The 17,397-nt window shown below is 46.3% G+C and overlaps 1 protein-coding gene across 1 annotated transcript in view; it reads right to left on the bottom strand.

Annotated features, from left to right (window-relative positions):
- PLXNA2 (plexin A2) overlaps positions 1 to 17,397 on the bottom strand; it is a 223,882-nt gene that overhangs the window by 64,606 nt on the left and 141,879 nt on the right. Inside the window, exons 6-9 of the mRNA XM_035280804.3 lie at positions 13,869 to 13,992; positions 11,758 to 11,911; positions 11,059 to 11,155; positions 7,501 to 7,615 (exon numbers count right to left, since the gene is read on the bottom strand). Coding sequence (XP_035136695.1) covers positions 7,501 to 7,615; positions 11,059 to 11,155; positions 11,758 to 11,911; positions 13,869 to 13,992 — 490 coding nt within the window. The remainder of the gene's footprint in view (positions 1 to 7,500; positions 7,616 to 11,058; positions 11,156 to 11,757; positions 11,912 to 13,868; positions 13,993 to 17,397) is intronic.

Here is a 17,397-nt window from a genome sequence, read left to right on the forward strand (position 1 = left end):
GGAATTAATTTCCAAGCACAGGGTGGCAGGCTGTGGATTTTATCTCCCGAGACCCTGGATAAAAGAGCCTCCACATGTCCCCGTCCCCAACCTGGCACCCCTACCTCTGGGTTTCATCTCGTTTTTCCAGCTCCAGATACTCGCCCGCCTTGCACTGTCGATGCCTGGGGGCGTCCGTTATCAGCAGCTTCAGCTTCCCAGCTCCAACTGAGCTGGGCTTTCCAGGAGGTGGGTCAAGCCCTCCCCTTCCAGCAGTATTCTAAACACTTGCTCTGTTTTTTTTTTTAAATCTCATTTCATTACCAGGCCCTGTGTGAATGCCATGTTGCTTTGGAAAACAAAACCAAAATAAGAAAATCTTGGTAGGGAGGGGCTTTGGGAAGGATCATGAGAGAGAAAGAGAGAGACGGTGAGAAAGAGATTGATTTTCTGGAGCTCCATGACTAGAGGTGATTCTCCATCAGAGATCAAATGGCCACCCCACTGTGCCAATCTCCTCTTTCTCCTTCTCTCCTAGGGAAGACGAGTCCAGTAGCCCCTGGCAGGGATGATGTGGGAACCACCTCCACAGGGAATCACCAGGGAAATTCTCACAGGAGATTCCCCTTTCTCTGTCCCCTTCTCTTGGGCAGCGGTTCTTAGGAGGAACTTCTGCGAATGCCTAGGGTCTGCAGAGGGTGTTACTGGCATTGATGCCAGGGGCCAGGATTGCTGAACTTCCTGCAAGGTGTAGGATGTGTTCAATGACAAAAGTGTTGTCCTCCTAATGGCAATTGCAATCCCTGTAAGAAGACTTGTGCAGTGCCGGCACAGCCTCAGACAGGGAATCTCCTGTGGCTGACTCTTGTCATGGTGTGACTCGGCTGTTGCCTCTTTTCTCTGAACCCCATTTGCAAGCCCATTGGCATCTGGCCCCTGCCTACCTCCCTCTAACCTCTGTGGTTCTTGCACATAATAGTCCAGCCATACTGAATGTATGGTTAATTCTGAGATGGCGTCTGCCTCTGGCCCTTTGAACATGCTTTTCTGTCTATCAGAAACACTCACTCCTGCCTCCTGCCCCCTGCTTCATCTCCTCTTTAGTTGATTACCTCTTCTTTTACTTTTTTTGCTTTTTAAATAATCACCTTATCTGAGAATGAATAATTGATGATCTCTTAATCAGCCTTCAAACTCAGCCCGGTTTCTTCTCTGCAAGGCTGTCCCTGACCCTGTCCCTGCGCTGGCTTCAGGATGGGTTATGAATATTCACCCGTGATTACTGTTGACCCACAGAACGACAGTTTCTTGGTTTGCTTTCCTCACTGGGCTGTGAGCTTTTTGAGGATGAGGCTGCATCTTCCTCACCTCCATCTCCCTAGTCTCTGCCAGTGCTTGATATGTAATGGACACTTGGTCATTGCATGTGGGAGGGTAAACAGAAAATAAAATAAAGCAACCTGTGAAAAAGATCTTTTTTTTTTTTAGCTCCAACTTTGTAGATTTGTTAGAGATGAGGTAAAGCCTGCCTTCTGGACTTAAAGAAACTTAAGAAGGCATTTGATTCTCAAAAGTTGGAGTTGGAAATGGTCACGGGTTTTGGAGTCATGCGACTTCTAAAGTGGCATGTCCACATTTACTAAGGAATTCTGACAATTTATGGAGAGCTGGATCTGGAGGAAATTCTGCACAGAAACCTACTAGGAGGGTCTGGATGCACCTGCAGGCTCACTGGTGTCATCCCTTGTCAGCTGGCCACCTGCATGTGAGGGACTCATAAGGAAACCCCAGAACAGATGGGTCCCTGTTTAGGAACCAGCCCCGCAAGCTGCCACCTCATACACTTGCTCTTTACTGCACTTTTACTTGCATTCCCTGTAGGCACTCTTGACAGACTCTTTCATATATTTATAGCCAAAAAAAAAAAAAAAAAAAAGATGAGCACCACTTTAGGGAAGCCCAGGCATCTCATGGAAAAGGAGATAACACTTCCTGTTAGCAGCTAAAAAATTTCCATTGAATCTAATGTTAGAATTTAAGTTAGAAATAAGGGTGAGGTATAATGATCTCTCTCTCTCTCTCTCTCTCTATCTGTGTATGTGTGTGTGAGTGAGAGAGAGACAGACAGACAGAGACAGAGACAGACAGAGAGAAAGAGAGAGGAGATTTTCCGACTCTGAACCAGCTGATGTATTGTAAATGATGAGCAGTTGTTTTTCATCTATAATGAGCTTAGACAGCAAATTCAAATTTCAGTAGCAAGATTTTAAAGATGTGCTTTTGGAAGCATGATGTCTGGAGTTAGTAAAAAAGATTGTTGAATCCTTTTAACTTGAACCAAGAAAAGTATATTTTTACATAGATGTTATATGTAATACCTATATATAACACACATGTAACCCTTATGTAACACACACACACTTTTGTCTTTTCAGCTGGGCTAAGTCCAGTCCAGCCCGGAGATTGGAAAATCATGAGTAGACTTTGTGAGTACTCTTATATATGAGGGGTTTTTTTTTGGCTGGGGGAAGATTTTGGAATTTTAGAAAATTTCCCATGGTCTGCTGGTTCAGACTTTTTAGAATGAAATTTAAGGTCTTCCCAAATTAAAAATTAGGGTCTTCCCAAATGCTGAACTAGGCCCCAAGATTGCTCTAGTAGAGAAAGATTGTCTTATGCTTTGTTTTTTTACTTGGTGATTGCTCTCGGGTCAGACGGAATAGGATTTTTTCTTCTATTCTCTAAGGCAAAGGAAAGAAGTGGTTGGTGCCCCAGATATGCTTTCTTCATCTTGGGAAACACGGGAAGATGCAGACCCTTCGGGTTGTGAGATGGTTCTGTTGAGTATATTCATGAAGGATCTGTGAATCTTGGGTGGAAAATCGCAGGGGCAAGGGCAGAAAGGGGGCGGAGAATACTGGCACCCCATATAAAATTGCCAAGTTGTTGGAACTTCAATATCTCTGGGGCTTGAGGACGATGAAGGGTTTAATCAGATACAATGAGGCCCCTTCCAACCTGTTTGCTTCTGTGGATACACATACACACACACACACACATACACACACAGGCACACACATGCGTACATACACATACAGTACCTGTCCTATGAACAAGAAAGCAAATCATCCTAAGATACTTTTCCTGCAGAATGTTAAGACTGTTGTTCACATTCCTGAAACACTGATTGCTACCGTGGATCCACACAGTCTTCTGAGTGATCTTTTGGGTCATCTTCTTCCTCTGCTGTCTCCAGGCTACCTGGAGCCAGGATCACCTCCTCAGCAGCAATCTTAGTTTAAACCAAGACTTAAACTTGTGGGACTATCCCAGAGGTGGGGGTAGGCTGAGGAAGAGGAAACACAGCTGCAGGGAGGGCAGGGACCCTTATATAGGAGCCCTTTGAGTCGTGGGCTCACATTGCCCACCTGTTCAGCTGTGCTCTGCCAGCTTTCTGTGCTGGGGACCCTTTAGCCCTCTGAAGCGACTTCTCCCATGTGGAAATGGCATTATCTTCACCCACTGGACTTCAAAGAGAGAGAGAGCAGCCAGCATCCTGGGAAGCTAATCGGATTTATTTGGTTCTATCTTTCCCCTGGGACAGGGCATAAAGAAGATATTTATGTATCTACATCTCACTAGGCCTGGTTTAGCCATAGAGTGAGATGAGCTTTAAAAGCTGAAAGCCTTACATCCTCCCATGCACACCTGCTTGCTAACACCATGTCACAGCCTGATCTGGCCCAGGGAGGCAGAGATGTGGGGGGCCCCGTTGGAGATCTGTTGTGCTCTGAGAGCTGGAAAGATCTGACTCATTACTTTAAGAGAGCTTGACAGATGGTTCAATTGAAAGTCAGTTTCCTCATCTATAAAATGGTGCCAATAATATCTGACAAACCTAGATTGTATGAAAGAGGAATATCAAAGTATGTTATAAATGGTAATATGCTGGATTAACAATTGTCAATATTAATGTCTATTTCTTGTGTGTGTGTGTGTGTGTGTGTGTGTGTGTGTGTGTGTATGCAGGAGCAGTGGATTTCAACTTATTCAAGGCCAGCTTGCAAAACTGTCTCTGAATCCTAATTTCTGCATTTATTTGATGATCATAGGAAAACTGTTTAACTCATTTAAGCCTCAGTCTATTCATTTATAATAGAATCTACTTCATAGAGTACTTAGGATTAAATTATATATATACATACACATATATATGTACTGCATAGATAATAAGCACTCAATAAATGTTAACTCCTAATATTTTTATTTTTGAATGGCATTTGCTCTAGCACAGCTGTTCTTCATTGTCAAACCCAAGCATGGAATTGTTCCATCGGCCTTCTGGAAAGATATGGGCAGATTTATCTCATATGCTGGCTTTTTATCTGGAAATGGCACCACTGACCCATGTTCTATGGGCAGTTTCTCCATCTGTGGAGATGGATTTGTACTGGCCCATCCACACCCTGAACCCTCATCACCAACAGCAGAGGACCAGGCTGGAGTCAGGCCAGAAGTGTGGCTGCCGCCATGGAAACGAGCAAGCTCCCCGATTTTCTGTACTGTACTCAGCTTTTTCGGATGCCTGAGTTCTCTGTAGTCTTGGGCAAAACCCCTAAATTTTTAGCATTCCGGTTACTACAGATGTCAAATATAAATTCTATGAAACTGCAGGGCTGTTGTGAGAATCAGTGAAAACACCAAACGTCAGTGGTTCTCATTCTTTAGCCTTATCTGGGATGGGGCCCAAGAATTTGAATTTCTATGAGTTCCCAGGTGATGCCGACACTGCTGGTCCCTGGCAGGCACACTTTGAGAACTCCTGGCACATGTGAAGAAATTATAAATGTGTGATACATTAATGTTGCTATATTAATCAATGGAGCTAATCAGTTATATATTGTTTCTAGGAAGCAGACAGACATAAAATTTTGATTCAAAATTGGGAAGGGAGGCTTACTGGAATTCTAAAAGAGACATTCTAGGAACCCCTAAAGAGATAGCTAAGGGATTTCCAGTTAGCTGGAAATCCAGGTGATTCCAGTTCCCCAAACTGCATGAAAATATCAGCTGGGACTCCTGAGACAGTAAAGGAAACCTTACCCAAGTTGGGCATGTGCATCTTTGCTGTTTCATGGATTATCAGGGGTGGGGTTCTCCTATAGCAGAACTTTGGACAGAAAACAGTGGGGCCTGGCTGCTGTTTGCTGAGAAGGAACATGTGGCCGGCTGTGGTTAAGAGCTAAAGCAGTATTTTAGGAAGCCCCGGAAGTGGCCCTAGCAACCTCGCTGGGAATCTGCATCCTGTTTCCTGAGCGAAGTTGGGAGCTGGGTGGAGTCTGGGCTTCCCTCACAGCTCCCCTCCAGACAGCCAGTCTGTGGGGCCATGCCAAGGGCCAAAGCACATGGTCATAAGGGAGCAGCCGTCCACCATTCCTACGCATTAATTTAATGCCGAGTTGCAGCGAGGCAACAGCTTCTCTCGGCCCAGCTCTGGAATGTTGAATCTCTCATCCGTGGCTGAGAGGGAGCTGTATTTCAGTGACTTCTGAACGGTGTGAGGAAGGCCGGGCCTGCTTCCAATTAGCTGCAGGGGCTCAGCTTTCTGGCCTCTACACACACCCCGGCAGAGTTTATTTATCCTGCTTTGAGCGATGCTCGGTGCCCTTGCCCCAGCTGCAGGTTGCTTTCAGGCTTGGCGGGTAGCCTCAGGAGAAAGTGGAGCAGCTGCTCTTTCTTGTCTAGATCTGTACTTCACCCAGTCTTTCTGTGTCCTGGGGGGCCACCTTTCCATTTTAAGGAACTTTCAAAGTGGCCCGTGTCAAGGTTAGTTTCTGAGACTGTGTCTCATACTCTTTCACTGCCCAGCCTTCACCCCTGCCCAGGTCTCCCACGGCTCTGCTGTTCTAGGCAAGATCTGCCCTCTAAGCCATTCTTCCATTGGCTCCCAAGCTGTGGTGCCCACTCCCACCCCTGACTGCAGCTCTGCCCTTTTCCCTGAGTGAGAGGACTAGCCCCAAAGCAGTTTCATATCCTTGCAGAATTCCAGGGCTGGAATTAATCTCCAGTGTCCAGGAAGGCTGGCATAGGGTTTTCAGGCCAGCTCCATCAAAGCATACCAACTGGCTGGAGGAAGATGCTTTTCTGAAATGTTCTCAGGGCACTCGATGCCTGGTTTCGTCATGCTGAGGCACCCATGGATGGGTCCGTTTGAAATGCCACCTGCGGCACCTATGTTTCTCCCTTTCAAGACAGGCAAATTCCATTTTTCTGACTGAATGTAACACCCGTTGTTTCATAAACTAAGAAGAGTTCAAGGGTGTGTGTGTTTTGAGAAACCTTTCAGAGTCTGTCTATTTTCTTACGTTTAGCCATGGAAGCTACCAGTACTGCTATGGAGATCAGAACACAAGAGACTCCATTTCTTAAAATCTTAGATGAGTCGACACAATTCCCATCAATGGAATTTAAACAGAGAGGTCATTGGTTCATCCATTCTTTCATGCATGCATTGTACAAATATTTCTAAATAAGACAGTAAAGATTTAAAGATAAGAGATAGTCCTTGCCTTCGAGGAGCTTGCTGTCTAGTGCAAGAGGAAGATGTGTAAGGAAAGGCTATCATAGTATATAAAAATGCCACATTGTCACTTATTGCCATTTTTGGATTTTCTAAAAAATAGAGTAAGAGAGAAATATGCGTATATGCACATGTGCAATTGTGCGACTATGTCAGGTCTCTATAGTTGTTCAAACCCAATTGGCCATCCTGGGGAATGAAAAGCATTCGATACAAGAAAGGGAGACTGGGTAACCAGGCTTCACTGTCCTGAGACATGCTATGAATATGTAAGAAAGTCAACATCAGTGAATAATCATTGAATGGTATATCCATTAGAAAGATAAGCAATTTGATATGTCACTGTGTTGATAACAAAGGTGAGTCAGGCTTCAGGAATGGAGCTTCGACTGTATAATAAGACAGGACTTTTAGCAATGCCTGGTTCTTTTCACTAGCTGAGTTTTTCTCTTTTTCTACAAGGCCACCCACCCAGTCATACATCAGAGTCAAAGAATCATTGAATTTGAGAGCTGGAAGAGAAGTTGGCATGAAAGAATGGTTGAGAGTGAATGTTCTATTGAACTAGACTATGTCTGCAGCCAAGCAAAGGGCTAGACTCAAAGAATAAACGCCATTCACTACACTCTTCTAGACCAGGGAGTGTGTTTGGTTGAATATGTTTCCTCTAAGCTTTCAGACTAAACCCCCAGTTACCTTCAAGCTTTTGAATGCATAGAGTCTTAGGAGTCTAGTAGATATTGCCTCTGCCTCTGGGGTCATTGGCTGCTACTTTTTGAGCTTTTTAATAACAGGGCTTTCTAGCATGCAGAATTTCTGGCAAGATGACCAAGATGGGCCAGGGCAAGAAAATAGCCAAGCCGTTTGACCCATCATCTAAAGAAGGAGGGGCCATTCAGACTCACTGGAAAGACTGTCATGTTGGGGTGAGCCCCTCTTACCTCTGAAACATTAATCCGGCCCTCCTGGAAGGAGCAGGTGGTGGGGTCGTGTGTGCAGAGGTTGCGGTACTTGCACCAATGGCAGCGGAAGGCGCTGTTGACACAGGACAGGCACCTGCAAGGACACAGACTGTGAGAGGCAGAGAGAAGGGAACAAAGAGGGAAGGCAGTATGTGTCATGATTAAAGTCTGTTAACCTGTGTTTAAATCCTAGTCTGATTCTTAGGAGGGAAGACTGGTGGACCATCCTCTAGCACCAAGAATTATGGATTCTCCATCCATGATATTCATGGGAACAGAAAATTGGAAAGAAAATGAGACCAGATAATAGTGTGACTTACAAAGCAGTGGTGTGCTTGTATAAATAAGTTCATGAGAGCTGATTATTCACATTTTCAGGAATTTTGCAAGCTGGTAGACATCATGGTGGTCGTTTGAAATTGACCATGATGGAAATAGTTGCCCCACAGAATTTGACAATGCCGCCAACTAGGTTTTCTTCTGATGCTGGTAGCTTAACATTTCCCAGGGCCAGGCATGGTGGCTCACGCCTATAATCCCAGCACTTTGGGAGGCCGAGGCCAGTGGATCATGAGATCAAGAGATTGAGACCATCCTGGTCAACACGGTGAAACCCCGTCTCTACTAAAAATACAAAAATTAGCTGGGCATGGTGGCGCACGCCGGTAGTCCCGTGAATAACCTGTAGCTACTCGGGAGGCTGAGGCAGGAGAATTGCTTGAACCCAGGAGGCAGAGGTTGCGGTGAGCCGAGATTGTGCCATTGCACTCCCTCCAGCCTGGGTAATGAGCGAAACTCTGTCTCAAAAAAAAATTAAAAAACATTTTGCAATATATCACTGCTTGTAAGGACAGGGTAGCTGACAGAGCACCAGGACAGAAACTGGGCAGATCTGATTCTAGTCTTGCCTCTGCTGTGGCCACTGGGGTCACACTGAGTAAGTCACTTCACCCTCTGAATTGGAGTATCCTCCTCTGCCTGTAATAAAACATTCCTGTCTATGCCACAGGGCTGTGTGGTGTCAGATGAGATAATGCATAGAAAATCGTTCTGAAAAGTGCCAAGCTAAATGTGAGTATTATTGTCAAGCGCTTAAATTACCAGTTACTTCAACCTCCTAAATCACATTTGAGTGTTAATGATTGGTTCACATCATCTGTGTTATTGGGCTTGGGGGAGCTAACAGTATCAGGTGGTAACTTTGCCCCACTCCCCCAGGGAGAGAATAATAGGGTATGTGCATGGTATGTGCTTTTCTTGCCAGGGTGTGCACCTCTTTCCTTCCAGTTTCACCTGGAGACTGTGTATATTCTTTTGGTTCTCTGTGTGTGATAAGATCATTATAATGGAGACGGGTTTTGTAGGTGGGATTTGTCTTGCTCCTCCTTGCAGCCCCCCTACTCCAGTCTTTCACAACTAGGCCAATCTGGAATGGACAGGACCGGGTCTGCAGTCTGGTGCCACATAGTGGGGCTCTGTTACATTTGGGTGGTTGGGGCTTGATCCAGGGGTCACTGGCTCACAGGTCATAGTATGTTAGGTAGGTTAGCTCATTTACACTTCATCTTCCCATGCAGAGCAGTTTTATCCCATTCTCCATTACCCAGACTTTTTTCCTTTCTGAGCTTAGGCCAATGCTATCTCATATACTCTCAGGCAGACTGGTTCTCGGTAACATCTTACAGTTCAGCAAGTAAATAATGAAAATGGACCAAGGGCCTATGGAGGATGGTTACTGGAGCTAGATTGGTTCTTCCGCTGGATATTTTTGTGACCTTCATTGTAGCACTAATCTTTTGTGGGCCTCAGTTTACTTTTCATATTAAACGGAGTGGACTAAATTTGATTCCATGACTTTTAACTATGAATTCCCAGAGTAGAGAAGGGCAAGAGACACAGTGTTTGGCATTAAAATGGAATCTTGGCTCTCAAGGAGACCTGCTTTTTTTCTGTTAAAACTTGCTGCCTCTGACAGCATCTGTGTTGACAAAGCAATATGTCTTTGAAAGTGATGACATCATACTGGGTTGCCATGGAGATAAGAGTGTTCTTACAAATAATGGATTCCATCACCACCATGTTGGAGTTTGAGAAGGAGGTAAGAGATTCTGTTGCCGAGATGCTTGCCATTCCCAAAGCAGGGTTTGCTGGGATTCAAATGCAGTGGTCAGTGGGCAACTTTGTCTATTTCAGCTTCAGTCCCTTTCTGCCCGCCCTGGTTCCCGCCAGGCCATTTCTATCACTTGTTCTGTCATTCTCAGCACATCTATTTATTTGTCCCAATAGGGTTCCTTCCTTGACTACTATAGAGACCCAAGAACTCCAGAAGATTATTTTAATTGTGAAAATCAAGTTCAGAAAAATGGAGAATAAGGACGACTAGCTTATTTGCCTCTTCTAATGTATAAAGATTTCTTTAGGGTTTAGCTGCAAACGGATCCTCTCCCCACCTTGATTGCTGAGCCCATCATGCCCATAGCTTGGACCCTACAGACTGGATACCCCTGAAGTACTGACTGTCATGTGGATCCCAAGTGGATCCTACCCTGGGCAATGGGAAGGATGAGTCCATAAACATTCCTAATCACTGCTTTCTCTGATATGGAACTGTTGATTGACCTTTCCCCTTGCTGAATGTCCAGGGGTTTTGGTCCTATGACCCTTATGTGGCTCTATTACAGGGACCTGTGTTTCCTTCTTTCTAAACCAAATGGTGCATGAGTTCCCAGCTTCTGTGGGAAGGGTATCAGTTTGTCTATGAGAGAGGATCAGCAGAAACTAAGTAGGGGTTTCACTCCCTCCATTTCTGACCCTGCTTTTTCCTTGTGAAATGTCCCCAACTTCTCACAAAGTTGTGGGGTCTCATAGCTTGTGGGCACCAATTAGCAGGCATCCAGCTGCTGGAGATGGCTGGGGAGGTCAGTAGAGCTAAACTTAAGCCCCACCGAAGGCTGTGGTTTAGCCTGTCTGGTTTCCCTTCCTCTTGAAAATATTGAAGGATGGATTTAAAATATGGTGGAGTTAAGGCCTCTGCTCCACCTCCCCAGTCCAGGTCTTTGTATCATGGGCTGAGAGAGGCTATTTTCCCCTTTCCCTGTTCCTCCTCTGTGGGTGACTGTGTGCATAGCTGATTCCCTAGCTCATAGTTCCTCTTCATCTGGTTGTGGGTGACATGTCCATATTCCCCTCACTGTCAATCTCTACCTTCAAAGTCACCATTAAGTGATGTAAAATGAAGAACTTTCTATATGGTTTCTGTGCTAGGACTCTCTTTTTACTGCCTGGCCTGAGAGTTGGGGGTAGGGTATGTTGGGGTGGGGTCCAAGGATCCAGAGACTGTGGGGGGGAAATACCATTTGGTTTACTACGGTAATATTTATGTACCATGCAGTCTGTCCAAACAAAGTGTCAGACCCCATGGGGAACCGTGAGGTGACTACCACATGGTTCCTGTCCTAAAGGAGCTTAGCATCGAGGGAGAGAAACCCCACACCCACATCCAGACCCAGAGCAAAACCCTCTCTAATAAGCACTTACAGTTGGTGGGCACTGCAGTTGTAAAACTTGAACTCGGTGCTGACAAATATCTTCCCTGTCTCCTTGGACCTCAGCTGTAGCTCCAGTCCGAACCAGTCTGGGAAAACAAACAAAACAGGATGGGGTTGGGCAACAACGTGAGGACCCAGTGGACAGCCACAGGAATAAAACGGGAAGTCATGAAGCCACCCCAGGGCTCTCTTGGGACGCAGATACTATGTGGAAGCTGCCTGAATCGTCTCTTCTCCTCCTAGGGGAGTCTCTGACTGAATAGCAGCCCACCCCTCAGACCCAGACTTCCTCTGCCTGCAGGGAGGAAGAGGCAGATTCCACGGAGCCCACTGCCTTGGTCAGCCATGTTCCGTTACGGAAAATATTTCAGAAATATTAAGTTTGAGCCCCAGGTTCTGAGGAGAGACCTGCTAAAAACCTGCTGATGGAAGCCACTGCATTCCTAGGAGGGTCAGGCCATCTGGAGAGACACTGTGTTCTCTGCATCCTTAACTCAAAGGGGAGCAAGGGTTTTCCTTCCTGAAATTCACTTTGGGGCATGACAGTTTGCTTTCAAACTCAAACACGTTGTCTAGGCCAGTATCTGGTATAAGAAGACTCTGTACCCGGTTCTTGTGACCACACCCTCCAGCTCCCTCAGTATAGAGAAGCCCCTCATTTTCAGCTCTCCTGGCAGATATTTCTTACCTTGATCCAGCGGGATGACAGGGACATCCTTGGGCCCAGGTGAGATGCAGATGACCTGGCTCCCGGACACCTGCCCCTCCACCTCTGTCAGGTTCCCAAAGGCACAGGCGATACCCGCAGATAGATCAGGAGCATCACTCACTACCAGGCTGAGCTGTGAGAGGAACAGAGAGGCTCAGAGGCAAAGAGATGACACCAAAGAAAGACCTCAGGAGACCTGAGCTCCAGGCCCAGCCCTGCTGGGACCAACTTGCTCACTGATCTCCCCTGACCTCATCTATGAAAGAAGGATGTTGGTCTAGGTGGTCTTACAGCTTTGACACTGAACAGTTACAGTCATTAATTATCAATGTGTGCAGGGTCAATGGTTTTTATTAATATTATTATTAATTAATTTTTCCATCTTCTCCAGCATCAGAAAGCACTAAGGGGTGGGGTGCTAGAGGGAAAGGTATCAAAATTCCTCTAACCCCTGTTTATTTTGACATGAAAATTAATTACAAGGCACCATGCAACCTTGAAAGCGAGTCATGAGCTGAGCCCCTCACAAACAAGGTCTTAGCTGTGGTTCATGGGAGTAAACATCCTGACCTGGAGGTTTACCAGGAGCTCACTAGGTTGGTGGAAGATAGCTAGCTCCTCACCCTGGCTGTCATTCATTAAGAGGCTGCTTATCAAGTTGTGGGTTCCCTAGAGTTTCTGCTTCTCTGTTCCATCTGGGCTCTCTGTTCTCTAGAAACTCCGTTGGAATGGACCAGTAGGTTTATAAGGAGCTCAGGGGATCAGAGAAGTCGCCACTAACTGCTTGACATCTGCTATTACCTATGATTCCAATCGTCTAGGCCAGCAGTTTTCAGCTTTCTGAGTTTGAGGATTCTCTTTTTAATAGTAAAAACGTCAGACTCTCGGGTGAATCCGCTGATTGAGAAAATATTTAATGGCAAAATGCTGCTCTAAATCTATTGCAATTTTAAATGAGTTTGTAGCCAATTACCATAATATAGCATCTAAGTGGTATTTGAATAGGTAAGAAACGCAACTGGCTTCCTTTGCCCATGAGGAGTGCCCACAGAGTTCATGATGATGACATCCTCGTGGCCTCCAAATTGAGGACCATGATGGTGTAGATGGGGGTTTCCCTTTGTTTTATTTTTAAATTTTTAGTAGAGACAGGGTCACACTATGTTGTCCAGGCTAGTCTTGCGCTCCTGTGCTTAGGCATCCCTCGCACCTCAGCCTCCCACAGTGCTGGCATTATAGGCGGGAGCCACCGCGCCCAGCCTGTAGGTTTCCCTCTGTCTTCCTATCAATCTGCAGTGCTGTTTATTTGCGGTGGGTTTCTCAGTCCCAGTGGGCATCACCTAGCTTTTCCATACATTTGTTTGCTGCTGAATCCCTGCCCCAGTTTCGTTTCCATGGGGCCAAGAGACTTAGGTACAAACTCCCCTGTTTGTTTCCTCAGCGCCCTCGGAGCCAAAAGCTCCTGGTGGGCATGAATGAACTGAAATCTTGGAAGGTTCATTAACTAATTAACATTCGTGAATGCTCATAAAACCTTCAGAATGAAATAATAATGCAGGGCCTGAGGACATGAAATATTTTGGGTTGTGTACCTTGACAGATAGTTAAGGGATATTTTATTCTCTTTAATATTCTCTTTAAGCATACGCTGACTTCGAACTGAGGCAGTCTCTTTCTCTTGCTCTTATTCTTTCCTCTCGCTCTCTCACACACACACACGCACACACACACACAAAGACAACTCGCAGATTTCTGTAAGAGTGCAGCGAGCGGAGAACTATAAATGCAACAGACACTGAAGACTGTGTTGTTCGGTATTGGATTGTATTATATTGCAGATGTTTGTTACTAAATGCGAAATCTAGATTTACAAAACAGATCAATGGGTAATGAATTTGCAGGGGGAAACTAGAGAAGGACTATGCCCTTTACAACAGGCATTGCCATAGGTTTGCTATAAACATAAAGTGTCCTTACTGCATTAAAAGTCTGATCAATTTACAGATACTCATGCAAGCTTGAATGGAGCACATCCACACAGGTGCATGCTCCGTGCTCCCTCTCCCCATGCCCCTGGTTGAGTTACTTACCAAGCGGCTGTGCTCAGACACTGAGATGCTGCTGGGATGCACCTCGAGGCTCACACACTGGCTGATGCTGGCAGCAAATCGATTAGGTTCCCAGGCCTGTTGGCATTTGTCCTTGCGGGAGCACCTGCCATAAACACAGATTCACAAGAGGTCAGGCCTCTGGGACCCATCTGTTTGGCTCTACTCTCCTCTGGGCAGGAAGGGGATTTGCTGCCCTGTGGCCTATGTTCTGTTTTCTCAAGAAGACTTTTACTGTACTCCAGAGGGCTTTGGTGACTCCCAGACTGTCTCTGTTGAAGTTACGGACAGACCAAGAGGGAAGAGGATTAATCCCCAACAGGAGAGATGCAGTTTTGACATGAAGAATTGTTACCAGTGGAGGGTGTTCAGGTTCTTGACGTCTTGAACAAAGAATTGGACAAAACGCACAAACAAAGCAAGGAAGGAATGAAGGGATTTATGGAAAGTGAAAGTGCACTCCACAGTGTGGGAGTGGCCTGAGCATAGGCATTTGAAGGTCCCATTACAAAATTTTTGGGAGTTTAAATACCCTCTACCTGGAGTACGCCCTATGTAAATGAAGAAGATGAGGTACAGTTACAAACTCACGTCCAGCCAGTGGACGCCTATGGAGAGGATATTTTCTGTCATAGCTGAAGTGCTAATTGGCTTTACGTTCCCTGGCCCCAGACCCTACTTCCCTGCCTCAGAATGACTCTTTACAGCAGTGTGGGATGCTAAGGCCAGCAAGTGAGGGCAGCCTGTGGGAACTGAGAAGCAGCACAGCCATGAGCAAATGAACTTTGGGGCCAAAGAGCCTGGGTTCCAACTCTAGACCTGTTACCTACTAGCTGTGACCCCTAGGACAAGCTACTTCATCTCTGCCTCACTTTCCTCAACTGCAAAAAAATGAGGATCAGCCAGGCACAGTGGATCACAATTGTAATCCCAGCATTTTGGGAGGCTAGGTGAGGAGGATTACTTGAGCCTATGAGTTCAAGACCAGTCTGGGCAGCATAGTGGGACCCTATTCTAAAAAAAAAAAAAAATTAGCTGGATGTGGTGGCACATGCTTGCAGCCCTAGCTACTCAAGAGGCTGAGATGAGAAGATTGCTTGAGCACAAGAGGCGAAGGCTGCAGTGAGCTATGACGGCCCCACTGCATTCTAACCTGGGTGACACAGTGAGATCTTATCTCAAAGAAAAAGAAAGGATGAAGATGATGATAATACCTACTTGGCAGGGTCGGTGTAAGAATTAAAGGAGTCAGTGCTTAGCAAATGGCCTGGCACATAGTAGGTGCCATGACAGTGTTAGCCGTTATAATATTGGTACTAACGGTGCTGATAATGATTCACATTCCCATTCTCCTCCGGAGAAATTTTTAAGGAAATAGGAGAGGATCTTGGCAGTGTGGGGCAGTGTGCATATGATTTCGTGGGTGGATTAATGGCTATTTGAAGGCAGTGGCCATGTTTTATTCATTGGGATATTCTACCTGTCACATAGTATATTTTAAATAAATGTTTGTGTCAGAAAATAACACCTTGAGACAGAGAGACAGACAAGGCGCTGCAGCCAGGGCTGCCTGTGTCAGAAAGCATGTTTGGCTGTTTCTCCCAACGTCTTCATCTCAGGCTCTAGGTTCCCCTGCCCACAGTGGCAGGTGGGCAGGTGACACCAGCACTCAGGAGCATCAGGTTGCTGCCTGCCTTCTCGCATGGGAACCTGCTCCATGGCTGGTGCGTGTCCAAACCAAAGAGCCATCAGGACACTAGCGATTCCACAATCAAGCAGTGATTCGCACCCTACCTCCCCCCAGAATCCTCCGCCCTTCCTTTTCAGGCACATAATGAATCTAAATATGAATGCTGTCAAAGAAAAGAATTATTGAGGTTTAAGTGAATCCTTAAGATAGCTCTAAAGTGAGCTCTTGACTGGAGCCTTTATCTCATTGACTCACTGAAATGGCTCTTTTTTATCATACTATTTATGGCAACAGCTCTAACAGAGATAAATAGCCTTGGAGACAATAACACACTTGCAAGAGCAAGGCATACAGAAGAGACAGGAAGGCTTCAAATCCCCCCAACCCCTCAGAGGCTCCTCAGCCCTTGGCCTCCGTTAAAGAGTCCTCTGTGGAGACCTGGGAGCCGCAGGTTGCCCCATCTCCTATGCCCGATGCCAGGCTGCTGCTGGCAGGTGGGAGAGCGCTTCAGGAGGGTCTGGTGAGGAGGAGAATGCCCAGATGTGAAGAAACCTCTGGGTATAAACAGCAAGAATCTTGTTCTCCATGAGCTCTTGGGACAGAGTAGCTGGGAGATGAGTGCTCTGGTAGGCAGGATGATTCTCCGAAGAGTTACTAAGTTGAGGGGCAGAGGACACCTGGGACCACCCTGGGACGTGGCTCATTCCAGCAGCCACAGCTGACCTGCACCAGGAGGAAGACGGGGTGGTTTGTGGCGGCAGGGAGACTCAGGCATTGCTGATAGATCTACAGGCACTTGTTCAAGTTGGGGAAAGCAGATGTCCTTGTGTTGAATAAATGATAATCCCCGATCTATAATTTTGGTGTGTTCTACATGGGAGAAGTGCCACAGGCTCCGGAGCTCAGAGGACAGAGTGGGGGAGGCGTGGGGAGTAGGAGGTGCCGCTGGATATGACCACTGCAGAGCGAGAGGGCAGGCAGCCCAGGGCCCTTTGCACAGAGCTGGCAGCAGGCTGTCAGGTTCTTTGGAGAAAGAAATTCTCTCGAGGAAAGACCCCTGCCTGCTGGCTGGTGGGCAAGGAACGGAAATGCACCCCCTTTTGCCATTCCTGGGTCACAACATTAGCATCTTTACCACTTGTCTGACCTAAATGGAGACACTGTCCAGGTCTGCTAAAACATTTCTGCAAAACTTTCTGAGGAATCTCTCACCTCCAAAACCCAAGCAGGGAACCCAGTATTCGCGGGCTCAAATCCAGTCCAGATTTTACGTCTGTGAGGCACCAGCCTCCCTCCCTCCAGAGCCCTCCCAACACCTGCTGCAGAGGCTGGAAGCCAAGAGCTATTGTGCAGGACCCTGAACTCTGGCCCTCCGCCTCCGCCTCCACCCCAAACCCAGCTCATTTCATGGAGATGCTTTGCTGGCTGGCATGGAGCCATGGAGTTTCCAACTCCATTGGGCAACAGAATTCCTAGCCAGCTCCTGCCTTTTGGGGTTTTCACCCTTTCTCTTCCCCTGGGGCCCTTCAAATTAGGAAGTTTAAGTGTGATTTAGCATTTATATTGAGTTGGTATTCAATGGCAGCTGATGAGGCCAGTTGAAAGTGAGATGGGAAATTCTCGGAATAATGAAATAATGAGGCCAGCAGCGTCCTCCCAAGGGTACAGGGTCCATGATTATTAATCTGATTTGTGTAGCCCCTTCTGGGCTTCCTTATTTCCAAAGCATTTATTATTTCATTTAGTCTTCACAATTCACCTGTGAAACAGACATTTTCCCTAAACAGCAGTGGAGAAACAGAGGCCCGGAGTTGTCAGGGA

The sequence above is a fragment of the Callithrix jacchus genome, chromosome 19, assembly GCF_049354715.1.
Source record: "Callithrix jacchus isolate 240 chromosome 19, calJac240_pri, whole genome shotgun sequence".
NCBI classification, from domain to species: domain Eukaryota; kingdom Metazoa; phylum Chordata; class Mammalia; order Primates; family Cebidae; genus Callithrix; species Callithrix jacchus.